The sequence below is a fragment of the Buteo buteo genome, chromosome 17, assembly GCF_964188355.1.
Source record: "Buteo buteo chromosome 17, bButBut1.hap1.1, whole genome shotgun sequence".
Taxonomy (NCBI): domain Eukaryota; kingdom Metazoa; phylum Chordata; class Aves; order Accipitriformes; family Accipitridae; genus Buteo; species Buteo buteo.
In genome coordinates this window covers 28,966,353-28,985,170 of record NC_134187.1, presented here as the reverse complement: position 1 = coordinate 28,985,170, position 18,818 = coordinate 28,966,353, and the positions used below count along the sequence as shown (strand labels likewise).

Below are 18,818 nucleotides of genomic sequence, written 5' to 3'. Positions count from 1 at the left end.
TAAGATGAAGTATAAGTGCTAGTATGGAAACTAATGTAAGCTACCATCTATTCTTCTGTACTGCATTGAGGAGAGGGTTTCAGCAAATGAAATTCTTTGGGGTATTGAATTAAAAAGATGACCAGCAGCTGAGGACAAAAATAGCATTCACAGTCCTTATGCTTCATGTTGTGAGTTGAATTCCAGCTGTTGGGAACAAAGTGCAGTTTAATTGACATATGTGTTACAAGTTTCATTTTCTTCCCAAGTATCTGGCTGCTGGTGGAGTAAAGATAAGGAACCTCCCAGTCAGGTAACACATTTACAGGGAGTGAACAAGTGCATATGTACAAGGATACTGAATTCCCAGTGCTTTAGGAGAAATTTCTCTTTTCACTTGGTGTCATAGACAGGAGAGTTGCACAGTTGTGTCTACAAAAAATCTGAAACGTGAATTTAAGATGCCAAAATATTACTCGACAAAATCTCAGCTATGCATCGTGTCCTCTATCTGTTAAATCACATTTTTTTAAACAACTTTTCTAATGTGACGTAGATGGGGTTTGAGTGAAATCAGGATGGCAGCCGTAACTAATAGAGAATAAGCCTTTGCATCATAACAACACTCTTGAATGTTATTTTTCAGGTTTGATAGCATTGTCAAATAACCCTTCTCCTCTGATTCCCAAAGCTTGCTGGGTGTATTTGTGAAGACAAAGTCTTTTTCTGGGTAATAATGAAGGCTTCTGCTTTTCAGTCAATCTGGAATTCCTTTTGTCTGACATCGGTGCCTGCTGTGTCTTCTGTCGGAGTGTCCCAAGAGAATAATACTGAAAAGACCCCATGAAAGTTAAAACAGCCTTTAGACGTTTTACTGCTGTTGTGTTAGTTTCCTACTCGGGACCGGGGCATTATCCCAAGGGGAAGAAGCTGTAAAAGTGAGGATTCAGTGAAGCCTGTACCCTGTATTATATTTACGGGGTAAAATGCTGTATTTCTCTGTATATGGATCTTACAGCCCATACCTCCAAATCCAATCCGTATTTTGAAATTTGGGACCAGGACTTTAATGTACCAGCGTGGCTGTGGGCTTGGTCCCTTCCCGAGTAGGCTGATTTTGCTTCACAAAGTCTTTGTTGTAAACCTTTGGGACACCCTTGGCATGTTTTTAATGAGTGTAATTTTAAAATCAGAAAACCACATGGAAAAAACAGAGAGCTGTGTTGCCATATGTTGTGGCCACTTATTTTGGGGCAGATATGAAGACAGAAAAAGTGTGAAGCACATGCACAAACAGTAAAATGAGATGAAGTCTCTATGTTTTCCCACATGTTCATGCATTTGAAAACTGGTTCTGAAATTTCCCTGGAATATGTGTGGAATAAGAATCGTCCTTATAATTAATTTCACGTTATTATCTTAATATCCCTTTATTTTAAAAGAATGATAAATAGGAAGTGTCCTGTTCTGAGAATTAAGCTAAAAACCCCCACCTGTTATAGGAGGAGGTCTCATGTTTTTCCATTATTTGTTACTGTATATTGATGTCTTTTTTTTTTTTCCTTGAAAAAGGTTGATATATCTGTTCTTATCTGTGTCTGTAATGTGATACTAGCCAAAAATGGAAGATAGTGCGATGCTGATGAAACGGTGTCTGTAGATACTCTTTACATATGGCCAAGTCATGTCTGATCTAATCTAAAGAGTTTTCCATTGACTCGCATGGGGAATGGACTGCTGCCCTAAACACACATGCCAGGTCAAAAAGTAGATGGCCCCATGCTTTCAGGCTTTTGGTAATACAGGGCTTAATCCTGCGGGACCCTGAGCTGCCCTCAGTACCCTTTGGTTAAGGATATTTGGTAATTCACAAGTGTAGAGCCTAAAGCTGATTCCAGGCTGCTAAAGGAAATAGGCAGTCTTTGTGGTTATGGTGTTGAAAAACAGATATAAGAAAGCTGTCCCCAGCTGTGTCATAGTTTCAGTGTATGAGCCTGAGCAACCACACAATTGCTCTACACCTCAGTTTGCCCATCTGTAAAATGGGCTTACCCATCCTCATTCTCCCTCAGAGATGCTCACAAATGTCACTGCAACTTCAAGCAGGCAAAAAAAGCACGCAACAGTTGCTCTGTATTACAAGCAGAAAAAACACAGCCATCCTTGGGTTTTCAGGCAGTAAATGTTGGAATTGGCTGCCTCCGCACCATGCGTGACGGGGTCAGTGTTTACATTTTTCAGAATTATTTTGGCAGAAGCAAGCTCAGGCACACGTCCTGTCCCTGAAGGCCATTGCCACGGATGAAGCACCACCACTCAGCGTGAGCACGGTGGCTTGCTATACAAGTTGAGTGCAGTTTGTGCAGTGTGTGTATTTATCTGTATTCTTTCTCATAGGTACCTTTAAAATTTGTCTGGCTTAAATTTAATGGGAGCCGCTGGGATCCTGCAGACAGTAAAGGGCGAGGGTAAGGTTTTTGTCATCGTTTGGGCTCTTCCTTCCGACAGACCCCTTCTCCGTCTGTGTGTCTCTGCCTTTCTCTCACTTATCTTTCCCCTATGTTCTTTTCTTATGCCTTTCTCAACCGCATTATTTCCTTCCAGGTCGTTTCAGTCAAGTGAAGTAGGCAGCTGGTGTCATGTCTTCGGTATTTATTATGGGGGCCGCCCAGGCTGGCAGTCTGGGCTGGGCAATCAGTGCTAGGGGATTCATTCTAACAGTCTGGAACCTTTTTTTTCTTTTTCTTTTTCTTTTTTCTTTCTTTTTTTCTTTCTTTTTTTTTTTTTTTCTCTATTTTCTGTGTAGGTCTCTTTAGTCAGCCTTATAGCTAATGCCCTGGGCTACTCGGAACTAGGTGCCATAAAGTCCCTTAGGACACTAAGAGCTTTGAGGCCTTTAAGAGCGTTGTCCCGATTTGAGGGGATGAGGGTAAGATGCCATTAGCAGCTGATCCTTCTGCATGCCTGTGGAGCGGTTTTTTTTAAGCATGCTAGAACTGATCAAAACTGGTGGAAAGAAAATTCCAAACAGAATCATGATGCAGCTGCTGACTCGATCACCTCTACCGTGGATGTCCCCTCACCCTGCCCACCGCTGCACCCTTCCCTCTTAAGAAAGGGAGATGCATTAAGCTGCCTCATTACATTAATTACTGGCCCAAACCACATGCCATTTGTAGACAATGTTAACACTTGGCTGTTCTCATTTAGCCTGGCTTTTACCTCTAGCATCTGAGGGGGCTTCTCAGCTGTAACTTTTTTTATCTAGGGAGAATCACCAGGTGCAAAGAAGCAGAATTTGAACCACCTCAGTGTCTCCAGCCCCTCTAGGTGTTGGCCGCTGGTGGAATTGGATTGAAAGACTTTATCTGAGGGGTTTTTAAAAATGTAATCTGCCTACAAGGGGGTAAAAGGCTGCTTCCTTTCTCGGATCACTCAGGCCTTCAGGAAGGGACTGGCGGGGAGCTCAGCTGTTTGCAAAAAAGGCTTTGGTTTAATTCCTCTTGTTGCACCTTGTTGTTCTCGGTCCAGTCTGGTGGTGACTGGAAGCCTTGTCTGATAGTGAAGCTTTTCCTTTCCACTCCCTCCCTTTTACCATGCTTTACGGTCCCCTGTCCTGTCACTGTGGAACTAGCAACAAAGCACAAGCAAAGCATTGAACTTAACAAGCTTTCCTCAAATTGTTAGACAGCACCACTCTCTTGGGGATTTGAAATTAGTGCAGTGTCTCGCTACTTTGCCACTAATATTCTGTATTTTGGTGCTTTTTTTCCATTTGGGATTGAAATAGTCTTATAAGAACATGCAAAAAAATTGTATGTTTCTGTTAAGTAGAGCGTATGTTGTATTAATGGGTTTCCCAGTTGCTCGTAGAACAATAATGTAGGTCTTTCATGCTAAATCCTAGTTAGCTCACAATTAGAGATACTACAAGAGATAAAATTATGTATTAAAAAAAAAAAAAGGGAAGAGAATAGCAGTCGCAGTTTTACTTCAGGGTCTGACTGGAGCAATTCCACCTGGATCCTTCTGATCTCCTTTGAATTCGCTGTAGTATAACTGAGCACAAAATACAGCGCGAGAAAGGTAATGAGAGCTCATCAGGAATCCTCAAATTCCATAGGAGGCGATAGGAATAAATGATATAAATCCAAAGAGGGTTGTTTCTTCCCTAATATGTTATCCTGCTATTATTTCTTTGTGTCAGTTAGCTTAATTCTAAACTTTATTCTATAATACAGGCACAAAGGATGAAAACTTTTCCACTGACACAAAGCCAGAGCTTTTGCTGGGCTGGGTTCAGGTCCCACCTGAGAGTATGATCACAAAGGAAAAGACCTAGCACTAAACCTGTAGATATTAAAAGCTATTTTTAAGCCGTTCTGGAGAGAAGCTGTGATTTCCAATGCACAATCAGGAAATTCGCATGCTTAAAGTGGGAGATTTTCACCACAGCAAAATTGATAGAGAGTTACGACTGCAGCCCTGTTAGTTACCTAAATCCAATTATTTTTCCTTTGTTTTGACTTGAAGACAAGTGTTGCTGCCCCATACAACCAGAACAATTCTTCTGAGCCAGAGAATAGAGATTTGAAATGCCTTTGCAAAGGAAACATAAAATGTAGTTCTTTGCTTTTCTCTACTCCATAGTAATCTGCATTTTCAAGAGCTTGCTCTGCTCTTAAATTATTCAGGAAGTTTGACAGTAATGTTATGAAACGTGCATGCATTTTTGTCAGTCTGCACACAAAAGCCATGTTCCTTCTCTCAGATCTTTTTGAATGCTGTATAAATTTACTGTACTGTAAGTGACCATATTTCAGGAGGATATGACACTTTTTTTGCTTCCCATGATAAACTGGAATAAACCAGCATATTGATATCTGAAGGATCTTGAACCAAAAAGGCGTACTGCTGCTGTATTGATGTTCAGCAGCAGAGCATCCTGTTTGGATGAAGGGAGAATGAAAGCAAAGGCATTCTGTATAGAGCCTGTCTGGAGGGCTCGACTCCGACCTGTGTCTTTATACCTCACTGGGTATACAGTGATGAATTCACGATGTCATTTACCAGTTGTTGTCATGCTACTTACTGTCTAGATCACTGTTGTGTTCACTTTTCCTGGAGGACAGGTGCTTGCTGCAGAGCTTATCATGTGTGTGGTGGTTGCATCCAGCAAACAGATGTTGCAGGAGGAGAGGGGACACTTGATGGTGGCCAGGACCAGTTGTGGCTCAGGTGCTACTACTTGAGGACTCCCAAATCACTGTGTAATTGAGTAGTCTTTCAAAACTAAGGCAAAGGGGTAAAAACACTTTAGATTCTGTTCATCTATTAAAGGAATCTAAATTAGGAGATCATAATAAAAGATTTAATATCCTGCTGACCTAACTCTATTAAAAGCCTGATAGCTTACATTTTGTCATATGTTGGCCAGCGATGCTTAGGGACATGGTGCTCCCAAACTGTGAAAGGCTAAAATTAGGAGATGGTGGAAGATACGAGCTCTGACAAAACCCCTTATCGCTTCCCGCTGTGTTTGCTGCAGTTTGGAGGAAGGAACATGGCTTTTCTGTCTTCTTGAGCCTGCATAGCTGCATGCTCAGCTGTCTGCCTGAGACAACATGATTGGCCTTGCTTAGTCACAAATATGATCTTGATGTTTATAGCGACTCACTGCTTAGTCTTAACAGAGCAATGCCGGGCTTGGTCCTGTTCCCACCGAAGTCAGTGCCACGCAGTTTGCTGGTGACCTCGGTGGGAGCAGGAGGCAGGCTTTGAAGTGATAACAGCCTTGTTTGAAAGTGGGGAATGGCCGTAAGGGCCACTGGCTGATAAGAGCCATCAAATCCATGAGCAAAAGTGTCCTCAAACTTGGCTCTGAGAAAATTTTAGCTAGGAGCCTGTTTGTTACTAAGAAGAGAGTCTGAGCCTCACTCAGTAATGCCCCCATCTCCCTTTTGGCAACTAAAATTATTGAAAATAATTGTTGTTTAACTGAAGAAGTAACAATCCAAAATCAAACCCAGTAAATCTAACAACGTGGCCTGTTTTATTTTAAAAACAGAGCTTCAGTAGGTGGCTTTTAAGCAGAATTTTTTTACCGCTTGGAATAAGTTCACTGCCAACTTCTGCATGGAGTAAATGCCACAGATCTGTCAGTGGCCTTACCTCCTATTCCCCCCCCAAAAACAGCTGTATTGATGCTTGCTGTTTCCTGCCTTGTGTTTTATACTGAAACTTTTTCCCACCCCTTCCAACACAGGTGGTTGTCAACGCCTTGGTTGGCGCTATCCCTTCCATTATGAATGTGTTGTTGGTCTGCCTTATCTTCTGGCTGATTTTCAGCATTATGGGGGTTAACCTGTTTGCCGGGAAATATCATTACTGCTTTAATGAAACAGCTGAGGAGCGCTTTGAAATAAATATTGTTAACAACAAGACAGACTGCGAAGCACTGATGCCACCCAACTCCACTGAGATTAGATGGAAGAATGTGAAAATTAACTTTGACAACGTTGGGGCAGGATATCTGGCTCTTCTGCAAGTTGTAAGTTTTGCTTTCACCATCTCCCTAGTAGTGGTAAAGATGAGCTGCTTCTAATGCCTTTTGACTGCTTCCCTCTCTCCATGAAATACAGCATCCTGTTAATCCCACTTGGGCTTGGATCTGGAATAAAATTGGCATTTTATCTTTCATACCTTTGCGTAGTGGGGGTCTCCCAGCACAGCAGGTGACCCCAACTCTGCTCTTCAAAGAGTCTAAAAAACCTTCCATGAGACAACAGTAAACCTGTTTAGATTCATTTATCATAGAATCATAGAATAGTTTGGGTTGGAAGGGACCTTCCAAGGCCATCCAGTCCAACCCCCCTGCCATGAGCAGGGACATCCCCAACTCGATCAGGCTGCCGAGGCCCCCATCCAACCTGACCATGAATGGTTCCAGGGATGGGGCATCCACCACCTCTCTGAGCAGCCTATGCCAGTGTTTCATCACCCTCATTGTAAAAAATTTCTTCCTTATATCTAGTCTAAATCCTCCCTCTTTTAGTTTAAAACTGTTAACCCTTGTCCTGTCGCAATGGGCCCTGCTAAAAAGTTTGTCCACATCTTTCTTATAAGCCCCCTTTAAGTATTGAAAGGCTGCTATAAGGTCTCTCTGGAGCCTTCTCTTCTCCAGGCTGAACAACCCCAACTCTCTCAGCCTTTCTTCATAGGAGAGGTGTTCCAGCCCTCGGATTGTTTTTGTGGCCCTCCTCAGGACCCACTCCAACACGTCCATGTCTTTCCTGTGCTGGGGACCCCGGAGGTGGATGCAGTGCTCTGGGGGGGTCTCACCAGAGCGGAGCAGAGGGGCAGAATCCCCTCCCTTGACCTGCTGGCCACGCTGCTGGTGATGCAGCCCAGGAGATGGTTGGCTTTCTGGGCTGTGAGCGCCCATTGCCAGCTCATGTCCAGTTTTTCATCCCTCAGTGCCCCCAAGTCCTTCTCGGCAGGGCTGCTCTCGATCCCTTCAGCCCCCAGCCTGGATTGATTCCGGGGATTGCCCCAACCCAGGTACAGGACCTTGCACTTGGCCTTGTTGAACTTTGAGAGGTTCACATGGGCTCGCTTCTCAAGGTTGATTTGTGTCATTTAGATTGAACGAAAAGAGAAATATTTAAGTAATGTTAAAGTTCAGCATACGGGGCATTCAAGAGTGCCAGGGAATCCTTGACATAGCTGGCACAAATCAGACTTGTTCTTTGACTTTGGGTGAGTCCTAAGAGAACATGTGTTTTTCTTTGCTAGGCTACTTTCAAGGGCTGGATGGACATCATGTATGCAGCAGTAGATTCCAGAAAGGTAAAGTGCATGACCACAACCTCACTTCCCAGTATTTCACTCTGCTGTTTTGCTTTGGTAAAATTAAGAGTAAAAATTGTAGAACTATGCTTACATTATGTATTTAATGCTGTGATTGTTTCATTTGCTCTGTTAGTGTGATAACTTAAAAGATGCTCAAGAAAATCCAGAAGAGGGCAGGGTTATTCTGGATGCTTTAGGGGCAGGGAAGCTCCTGCTGGAGTAGAAATACAGTGAAGAAAGGAATACAATGAAGTTGTATATTTCATCATCAGAATAAATTATGGGGAGGAATTAGCCACGTGGTCCTCCATGAACCTTGCATCTACATGGGAGCCCGAGTGTTGGTTTGAATACAGTTTTGAAATTATGTCTGGGTTGGAGCTCGCTCTTCAGACACTTCTGTTGTTCATGCATGCTGAAATCATGCAAATACCATTACTTCCTTTTTGCTTTCTAATTTTTTTCCTTCTCTTGGTTTTATATGAAAAGATTTTTAAGTGGATTTCCTTGTCCTACACTGAATGCAGGGTTGGAAACAAGTAGCTTGGCTATGTCAGGACAGTGTAAAAAATGTTCTTCTCTTTCTGGTCTTACATGTCCCTCTTCAAAAGAAAGAACGATGTCTTCACTTTGACAGTGCTTGTCATTAAAATGATCATTTCCTTTGTAATTTGCAAATTACTATATATTTTATGGGCACTGACCTCATTTACAGTTAAAGTCAGTTTAAACTGTAGCATATTATATTTCTGAAAATTAGATCACCATTCTCCTGGTATATACGTACAATATACATGCATATACTTTTTGCTTTACTTAAAACAGTGTGAGGGCACAGTTTTCCATATATAACTACAGCTTTATAAAGCAGGACTGCCTTACATGGGAATACTTGGAAACATGACCAATCTCATTTTGACTATATTTGTATGATGTCTTTGAAATGTCATTTATTTCTCTTCTCATCTCCCATTCAGCAAGAAGAGCAACCCAAGTATGAGGACAACATTTACATGTACATATATTTTGTTATCTTCATTATCTTTGGCTCCTTTTTCACCCTGAACTTGTTCATTGGTGTCATCATTGACAACTTCAATCAACAAAAGAAAAAGATAAGTGATCTGTGTTTGCTGATTAGTAGGGGAGCTGAGACCTGTTAGAGCAACATTGAGCCTTCAGGCTGGTGGGTTTTTCTGCAAAATAAAGCCCAAGGACCTTCAGTCTGGGGCACAAGCCTCCCCTCCTAGAGCTGCGGGCTGCAGAACCGCTATGACTCTTACTGCATCACTCCCTACCCAGCCCCACTGAGACTGGCTGAACAGGCTCAGGGAGTACAAGAGGCAGCCCAAATCTTCATGTAAAACTCCACCCAGATTAGACATTTTCCCTAGACTAATTTTCATGCATTTCTGGTTTTTTTTGCCTTGACTAAAATATACAGACTGGAAGTAAGATGTCTTCCTTCCCTCTCCCTCCACGTCTCTGTCATATACTGCTTTTCTTCTTTGCAAGCCAAGCTGAGGATGTGTAGGCTAAATGGCCTGACATCTCTGCTACCTGTTTATCACAAATGAGATAGAGGGAATGGGGAAGGATGTCGTGCAATAAAACAGGTTATTCATAGGAAAAATAGCCAGTTTTCTTTAAAGGAAAATCAGTACACCTTGGGTATTAGTATAAGTTATTTCTGTCTAAAATAGCTGCCACCAACTTCCCATATGGCAGGTATCCTCATGACTTAGCTAGGATGTTATTCCTTTCCCTTCTGGTGTATGAGCTGATTGTAACCAGTTTTCCTTTTGCCCCTTTACTTTGGAGGTCAAGATATTTTCATGACAGAAGAACAAAAGAAGTACTATAATGCCATGAAAAAACTGGGCTCAAAGAAACCTCAAAAACCTATTCCCCGACCTCTGGTGAGTATGTTACAAAGGGAACTGAAGGTAAAAACCTGCAGAGTAGACTTTCAAAGGAGCTTTGGCTCCAAAAGCATCCTTTGTTCTAATTCATGCTGAACTCCACATCACCATGGTCTTGTTGTTATAATTCAGGTATCATCTGAGAAAGGTTAAAATGCTACAGCTGTGGTTGATGTTAATCAGATGGCTCACTTGAATCAACAAAACAATCTGAAAACCCTGTCTGGCTGGGAGGCTATAGATGGAGAGTAGGAGGCCTCCTGATGTTAGTGAGCAGGATCTTGGACAATTAGCCAGCCTTATGAGTTGCACTGATCGAGACCTAAGTGCATTTCCCTGCTTTCTTGAAAGGCTTTGCATGTGCTATTGGCTGAGTCCCTTAGATACTGCTGTGGATAAGGCATCCTGCTGCTTTGCCTGCAGCTGGAACTAGACTGCTGCCAGGATGCAAAAGAGTTAGTTGAAAATCTAGTTCAAGTACCCTGCGGTCAGAGTCACCACTGCAAGGTAGATGTGGCTGCTTTCTCCGGTTGTAATGGAAGTGCATCGCTCTACCTTTGGCCTCAAGAAAGAGGCAGGTATGCTGGAAATAGGGTTATGGTAGCATGTTTGGGGTATAAATAATAGCATTTTCTTACCTTTCCCATAAACAGGTCAAATTGGGGCTACCAGTTTGCTTTGAAAGCTTCATAAGATACTGAAAAAATTATGTCCTCATCCCTGTTTCCACCAACAGTGCAATAATTTGTTGACTAATGGTAGATTTTTGTTCAGACTTGTTTGGTTCATTGTCTCTCTCCTGTTGCACAGAACCGCATTCAAGGAGCTGTCTTTGACTTTGTTACTCAGCAAGCATTTGATATAGTCATCATGATGCTCATTTGCCTCAACATGGTGACCATGATGGTGGAGACGGACACACAAAGCAAGCAGATGGAGGACATCCTTTACTGGATCAACCTGGTGTTTGTCATCTTCTTCACCTGTGAGTGTGTGCTGAAGATGTTCGCCTTGCGGCACTATTATTTCACCATCGGGTGGAACATTTTTGACTTCGTGGTTGTGATTCTGTCCATCGTGGGTAAGTGCGACACCAATTAGATAGAGGTCTGTGAGTGCTAGGCTGTCTTGGTGGTTGCAGAGTAGAGCGCATTCTTATCTTTGAAGGGGATATATAGCTACCAGGACTTCTAGGTTCTCTTTTTAGCCTTGTGAAGAGAGACTGTGGCAGAATTTGGCAGCTTGAAGGCCTGACTAATGCACCCTCCTCCCTCTGTTCTGGCATTCATTTCCAGTTGTATGGAGTAAAACACTTGACAATTACTCTCCCTGTCTTTAAAAACAGAGATTTTACTCACCTCATCAGACTGTTATAATGCTTACTAACCACTGAAAATAGCATTGCAGTGCTTCCTACATCAGCATGTGATTTGAACTCTTGTTTGCAGTTTGGTTGAATGTTGAATCAATCAGTTTCCTCCAACAGGTTTTTGGTCTTTTAGCATCTAATCTGTAAAATACGCATAACCTCACAAATATGACAGGGTCACTCAAAAAGCTTGGCTGCACGCAGCTCTGCCCAGGCATACTGACAAAGCACCAACATTTAGAGACTGTCCGGCAGTCTAAAACTCAGATCCAGGTTTGGCTGCTGCTTGAAATAAGATTTATCTTACACATTTTTTAGCACCTTCAAAATAGAGTCCATAGGCTGACTCCTATGGCAGAGTTAGGCACTGAGAGCTAGACATCTCCAAGAAGCAACTCATCCATCCTTATCCAGGTGGAATGAATCACTTGCTCTGCAGCTGTACCCCTCTCTCTCTCCATTGAGGAGAAGTACTTAGGGAGCCAGAGCATCTAGCTAAGACTTAGCTGCCTGAAGGTGAGGCCTGTTAATTGCAGACCCCCTCTTTGAAAATCTGACCCAGGTGTTCTGTGTGCCCAGTCCCTTGGCTAGGTTCAGAAGCAGCAGCAGCCTGCACATCTCCATTGTCACACTTGTTCCTTCTCTTCTTCTTTAGGAATGTTCCTGGCTGAAATCATTGAGAAGTATTTTGTGTCACCCACTCTCTTCCGAGTCATCCGACTGGCTCGCATTGGACGTATCCTGCGTTTGATCAAAGGAGCCAAAGGAATCCGCACCTTGCTTTTTGCCTTAATGATGTCCTTGCCTGCCTTGTTCAACATTGGCCTCTTGCTGTTCTTGGTCATGTTCATCTTCTCCATCTTTGGCATGTCAAACTTTGCCTACGTCAAGCATGAGGCTGGCATAGATGATATGTTCAATTTTGAGACCTTTGGCAACAGCATGATCTGCTTGTTCCAGATCACTACATCAGCTGGTTGGGATGGCCTGCTGCTGCCAATCCTAAACCGGCCTCCAGACTGCGACCTAGAGAAAGAGCACCCTGGGAGTGGTTTTAAGGGGGATTGTGGGAACCCTTCGGTGGGGATATTTTTCTTTGTGAGTTACATCATCATCTCCTTCCTAATTGTGGTCAACATGTACATTGCCATCATCCTGGAGAACTTCAGCGTGGCGACAGAGGAGAGCGCAGATCCACTAAGTGAGGACGACTTTGAGACCTTCTACGAGATCTGGGAGAAATTCGACCCCGATGCCACGCAGTTCATAGAGTACAGCAAGCTCGCAGACTTTGCTGATGCTTTGGAACATCCTCTCCGCGTTCCAAAACCCAACACCATTGAACTCATTGCCATGGATCTGCCTATGGTAAGTGGAGACAGGATCCACTGTTTAGACATCCTGTTTGCCTTCACCAAACGTGTCCTGGGGGACAGCGGAGAGCTGGATATACTGAGACAACAGATGGAGGAAAGATTTGTGGCATCCAACCCTTCCAAAGTGTCTTATGAGCCTATCACAACTACGCTGAGGCGTAAGCAGGAAGAAGTTTCAGCAGTGGTTATCCAGAGGGCTTACAGGGCTCGTTTAGCAAGACGGGGCTTTATTAGCCGAAGGCCTGTCTCCACAAAACTGGAAAACGGAGGAACAAACAGGGACAAAAAAGAGGGTACCCCATCTACTGCATCTCTCCCATCATATGACAGTGTTACCAAACCTGAGAAGGAGAAACAGCAACGGGCAGAGGAAGGAAGACGAGAAAGAGCAAAAAGACAAAAAGAGGTCAGGGAATCCAAGTGTTGAGACAAAATAATAGAATTGTACAAATTAAAATATTTGCAAGTGAAAAGATTGTTTACAAACTTCATGAAATATATCAATACAGAACAGCTGTGGAGACACTTACCTGAAGATCTTATACCAAACCTAGTCTGCTTACTGTGTGACAGCGTTGCATCTAAAGCAGTGACCTACCACCTGTTTAAAGGACCCTTGTAAACAAACATTTAAACACAAAAAAGGAAAAAAAAAAAAAAAAAAAGGATTTTCTATTGTTTGGGCAGGTGGATACTGCATGTTCCACATCAGTCAATGCAACTTAGGACAAACAAGCAAAATAAAACACACACACACAGAAACAAAACCTGCTGCTGGGATTCATGTATTTTCCAAAGCAGCCAAAAATGGATTTTATTTTCCCATTTTGTTGATTATTATTGAAAGAAAACCCAGAAGTCACAGTGTTAAAAGGGTTTGTTCATGCAAAACTAGATTTGCATTTAGTTAAGCAGCAAAAAAAAAAAAAAAAAGAAAGAAAAAAAGAAAAAAGTTAAAACAAGTAAAACAAAAAAAAAAAAGGAGAAAAGAAACAAACCACCCATTTAGCCCATGCCATTTAATTGTCATAGTTTATTTGATATTAATTATCTGCATTCTACTTTCTACATGGGCTTTACTTGGTTTGGGAGATGGGGTAATCGGGTACCTTCAGCCTGGAGACAGCTCAGGCTGATTCCCCCCAAAAAAAGTGCTCGTTCAATGCATAGAAACGATTTGCATGATGGCATGCCGTGACCAGGAACCATGCATGAGGAACCATTAAACCACAAGACACTCAATAATCTGTCCACAGCAGTGTGTTAAGCCATAAATTCGAGGCACTCCACTGACTACCGTACACTGTATTTGGAGATAAACTTTAACAATAATCATGCCCTTCACCAATACTTCCCAGTTCTTAGCGATCTTTCGTAGACCCGCCAGTAGGAGGAAAAAAAAAACAACAAAAAGAAACAAGCAGATGAAATAATTGTGTGTGTATGTTTAACAACTTGTCTTTTTTTTTTTTTCCATACAGCCATCCTTTTTTGCACACTGAAATATAACAAAACTAAATGCTGCTCTGGACCTCATCCAAGGGGAGATGATAAAAACTGAGAATGGCTTGTTATACTATGTCACTGTAAAACCAAAATCTAGGGCTTAAATACCAGTCAGTAAGTTCATTTGTATCCTGCAATATTTATCATTAATATTAATTATTATTCAGTCTCCATCCTGCAGCATAGACACTTTTTTTTTTTTGGTGGAGATGAGTGCTGAAAAAAGTAGCATGTTATCTCTACCGGTAGAAATTTGGGGAGCTTACCCAAAGCGATCCCACTAGCAGGGCTGGGGGACGGGGACATGCCTCACAGCGTTCAGTTGTCCATCAGGATTCCTCCTCCAGGTGGGATGCAGAGCCATGGGTGGCTTTCCGAAACCCTGAACCCTTCCTCCCTTGGTACAAGTTTTTTTGCAGCTCTGCACTTCGTTGCTGCATGGGTTTCTCGCTTCTGTAGCCACGAGGGTTTTTAACAAGACGCAGCACAGGAAGGGCCACGTCCCGGGGTGCAGGGTGGAGAGCCGGCTGTCGGGTGCCTTCACGTTCTTCCCATTTCTTACGCTTTCATAGAGCAACGACTAAAACGGCCCCGCAGGTTGGGTAGGAATCGGAGCTACCTCTTGCCTAGTGTTCTCGCTGCAGCAGTAAATAATGCCACAGAAACATCACGAGCCAAGTCCAAACATTTCTTTTTCTCAATGACCAAGACTCAGACATCCCCAGATCCTGTTTTCATGGTGTCCTCATGACTAAGCCAGCTCTCAGCCGTTGCGCTGGTTGAGATGTTTTTCTTCAGGGCCAGCGTGGGTATTCTTACAGGGTAGGACAGCAGCGCCGCAGCACGGGCGCTTTTCCGCCGGTGGTTGGAAGGAGAAGCGAGGGGTCAGTGCTGCTGCTTGCCTCGATCAGGAGGTGCTGAGGTTGAGCGCGGGCGTTTGAATGCGGACCAAATTAAGGGTACCCAGAATAGCAGGAAAAAAAAAACCCAAACCCCAAGACAACAGAACTTGATGGCAGGATGAATCTCGGTTTGCATAATCTCACAACCCAGAAAATTACAGGAGTCACTTAAAAAAAAACCAAACCAACAAAACCAAGCAGGAAGCCATCCAGCAGCCATCTGTGCCACGTCCGGCGTCCTCGACGCGCAGCCTAGCCATCACCATGTCAGTGGAGCAGTTCTGCTGCACCCAGGAACACAACAAGGAACCTTTTCTATCCTGTCAGCTCTTGCCCCAGTTGCTCCTAAGATATGATGTATAATAACAAAGAAAAACTGCATACATATGTACAGGCTACATTGTAAACAGCACAAAAAAAAAAAAAAGAAAAAATAGCTGAAAAGTGTGGTTGAACTTTTTAAGAGAATATTATAAATACTGTAATATATCATTTTATTTTATCAGCATGCCTTTTTGTAAATACAAAGAACTACAAAAATAATAGAATGGCTTCTGGCTTATGCCATTGTCCATGTTTATTTTTATTTTTTTAATATTTTTCTGTTTTCCTTAGACTTTAGATAGCCAGTAAACATCCCCTAAAGAAAAGAAAAAAAAAGACAAACAAAACCCTACCCTCCACCCCAAAATAGATTTAAAAAAAAAAAAAAGCTTTATTGCAAATGGTCTTTGCAACAGCAAAAGTATATATTTTTGGGTTCCAATGTGCAATAAGTTGACCACTTCTATGCAAGATTTGGCTAAACTTCATAATTGTTCTTAAGCTGGGCTATTGACTTGTAGGTGAAGCTTGGTACGTTTAGTGTTCGTGCTGGCAATTCCATTAAGCTACTCAAGTACTTTAAAAAGTCCCTTCAAACTATGTATATATATTTATTTTTTTAACATTAGATCTGTATTAAATGCAAGAGGCCAGTGGCATTGTCAGTCAGCATTGCTGAGAAGGAACAGGAATGAGCAGTTTCTTCAACTGTTTGTTAGCTGGAGTCGGTCCTTCTGCTCAAAGAAAAGTTTCGGGGGGATTTTTTTTTTTTTGGTTTGTTTTTCTCTCTTTGTTTCCTCCCGAGGGCAGATATTTCCATCAGCCACAGCTCACGGGTGCTGAAAGCAATGGGTCTGCATTTCTGTGCACCTTCACTGGGTGAAGCCAAAGACAGAGAGGGAACTTTGGTCAAAGAGCATTAGGGACATTCGTGTCATGTGCAAATCTCCAAATTCAAACGTGTGCACAGAATTTATGTTCCCAATTCAGGGTTGTGGGAATAAAGCAAGGGTGGTGTTGTCAATTAAAAAGACATAGCCAAATATCAAGACTACAACAAGTTGCTCTCTTCCCTCCCCCACTTATAAAATCCTCCCTTTTGGGTTAATTTGTGACTGTGTTCTTCAAAGAGCAGAGGGGAAGAGCGATAAAGAAATACCAATTCAATCTGCTTTATTCACTTTTCCTGTTCACCTTTTTTTTTCTTAAAATATAGAAGCCAATGTTGAACAAAACAAATTAAAATAAAACCATGATGTTACATAGAGGCCACACCCGAGTTTGAATTATTTTCTGCCGCAAAAAAAAATTGTTAAAGCTGTAAAAGATCAATAGTGAAGATTAGTGTATTAGAAATTGCATGGTGGCTCATAATGATCTTACCCAACATGATTAACAATTACGTTACTATAAGCCAAAAGAAAATAAAATAAATGTTACCCTTTTCACTGTACAAGGTAAGGTTGTCTTGGTGTCCCAATTATTTGACTGGTTGCATTCTCCTTCCCCTCCATCTCCTCCATCCTTCCTTCAAGGCTTTTTTAGTGTGTTTTTATCTAAAGCATGCAGAAGAGAGCAGAGTAAGTTGCAGTAGAAGCTGCTGGAAGGGAGTTTGGTGTGTTATTGGGTGCTGGGTCACCGCGGGTGCCTGGCAAACACAGCTCAGCCTTCCTCCCCGTCCTGAGCTGCCCGCGCTGGGTCCGTGGGGACCGATGCTGTCGGGGGGTCAGCGTCTGCACGGGGCTCCTGTCTGCGGGGCAAGTAGGTGCCCTTCGGCAGGTCCAGCCGCAGCGCGACGCGGACGCGTCCCTTGCTGCCGCCCACCTTGGACCTGCTCTGGCAAGGGAGGAGACTTCAGTCTGCAGGGCTTAACCCTGCAGCCCCTCTCGCTGGCACTAAAAGTCACTTAAAAAAGATGAGCCAAAGCAGATCTAGAATCGCCAGCGAACCCTTCCCCGGCATCTTGATGTTCCCTTCCGAACATCAGCGCAGCTGCGGCCGGGAGCCAGCGGCTCCCGTGCACGGACAGGGCTGGGGGAACCTTTCCCTGCAACCCTCGCTTGGGCACGTCACCGCAAGACCACAACTTCACGTCCCTGTTCTCAGCTTGCTTTCTCCAAAATCAATAACGTGTCCCCCGTGCAGTGACAAGGGCTGGTCAGTGGGGACCTTACCCGTGCTTGGGGTACAAGTGTGGGGTCCTGCTGCTCAAGGGTGCTGAAGGGCCCTAAATTGGGGCTGCAGCCAGCAGCAGGCGACCTGGACACCCACACCCCACCATCAGCCCATCGTCCCATCCAACTTTCCCAGTTTTGACCCAAAGGGCTGAGCAGGGCATGAGCTGCAGGTATTACCTCTGCCTCGTTGGAGAGCAGGATTTAACCTGAAGTTGCAAGTCAAATGGCTGAGGATAGCACTTTGAAATTATTTTTACTATTAGAGTTTTGGTCCAATTTATTGAACAAATGTGAATTTTGCTGCTCAGTTAAGGCCAGCTAGTGCAAGCAAACTACTGGCACTGCAAGACACAGAGTGTGGTTGTGCTGTCCTGCACCTCCACCGGGTCAATGTGTCACACAAAGACAACAACACTGGTTTGATTTTTTTTTTCCCCCCAAAAACAAGTCAAATTAAACAACAACAAAAAAAATCATTTCCCCTTTGCCAGTTTGCTGCATGTTGTAATTTTATAAAGGTGTGTATGTGCATGGGGGTGTCTGCTACAGCAAGCAGAGCACAGCCTTGTGCTCGGCACAGGGAAGGAGGACTCCCTCCCGCCTCCTGTCCCAGTTCTACCCATCTGTACATTGGGTGTCTCATTCCCTACCTCACAGGGGTGTTGTGAGGCTTAATTAGCAACCAAGTGTAATGCATCGAGAATCACAGGCACGGAGGTGTGCGCAGCCTGAGCTGGGCGCTGCGGGGGGTGACAAAAATGCTGCTACAATCGTCCTTCTGAACCGGCACAGCTCCAGCCACCCACCTTCCCACTGTCAGGGCCAGAGCTGTCTTTTCCCTTTGCATAACCTGTTCATGACGCTGTTTTTTTCCCCTGTGCTGTACTTGCTCCCCACTTTTGCTCTTAGGTTTTATTCTCTGTTCTGTCTCACATGAAGAAAGGAGGAGGATGAAGCCGGCCGGGGGAGGGAGGGAGGAGGAATGTGATAAAACAGCGGGCTGGGAGTTCGATGTCTGAACTTTTGAGTTCCTTTGTACTGTACATCTTTTTACTTTGGAATTTGCAATAAAGAGGTATGGCCATCTTGTTTTAACAACTTCTCCTGGCTGCCCTGTCATTCTGTTACCTTTGCACAGCAGCAACCGCCCGCCCCGCATCCCTGAAAGTCCACCGTCGTCGGCTCAGGCAGGTCATCGCTTCTGGAGTAGAAACCAACAGCGGAGGCAGGACTCCTGCCGTGGCTTTACAAAGCCAGGCTGATCTGAAGCATGGATGTCCAGACCCAGCCCCTGCCCTGAAGGAGCACCCAAGCTCCTCATATGGGGGGAAGAGTCACAGCTTTGAACCCCCCCCGGTCTCAACACAAAGCTCATACCAGCCCTGGCAGGCCATATTCAGGCTTTTCTTGTT

The 18,818-nt window shown here is 43.6% G+C and overlaps 1 protein-coding gene across 1 annotated transcript in view; it reads left to right on the top strand.

Annotated features, from left to right (window-relative positions):
- The window catches only part of SCN8A (sodium voltage-gated channel alpha subunit 8), a 57,881-nt gene extending 43,198 nt beyond the window's left edge, over nt 1–14,683 (top strand). Inside the window, exons 21-28 of the mRNA XM_075049483.1 lie at nt 2,786–2,908; nt 6,245–6,529; nt 7,774–7,827; nt 8,808–8,945; nt 9,645–9,749; nt 10,563–10,833; nt 11,777–12,903; nt 13,979–14,683. Of these exons, the coding sequence (XP_074905584.1) occupies nt 2,786–2,908; nt 6,245–6,529; nt 7,774–7,827; nt 8,808–8,945; nt 9,645–9,749; nt 10,563–10,833; nt 11,777–12,903; nt 13,979–13,999 (2,124 nt within the window). The 3' untranslated portion in view covers nt 14,000–14,683. The remainder of the gene's footprint in view (nt 1–2,785; nt 2,909–6,244; nt 6,530–7,773; nt 7,828–8,807; nt 8,946–9,644; nt 9,750–10,562; nt 10,834–11,776; nt 12,904–13,978) is intronic.
- The last annotated feature ends 4,135 nt before the right edge of the window (nt 14,684–18,818 follow it).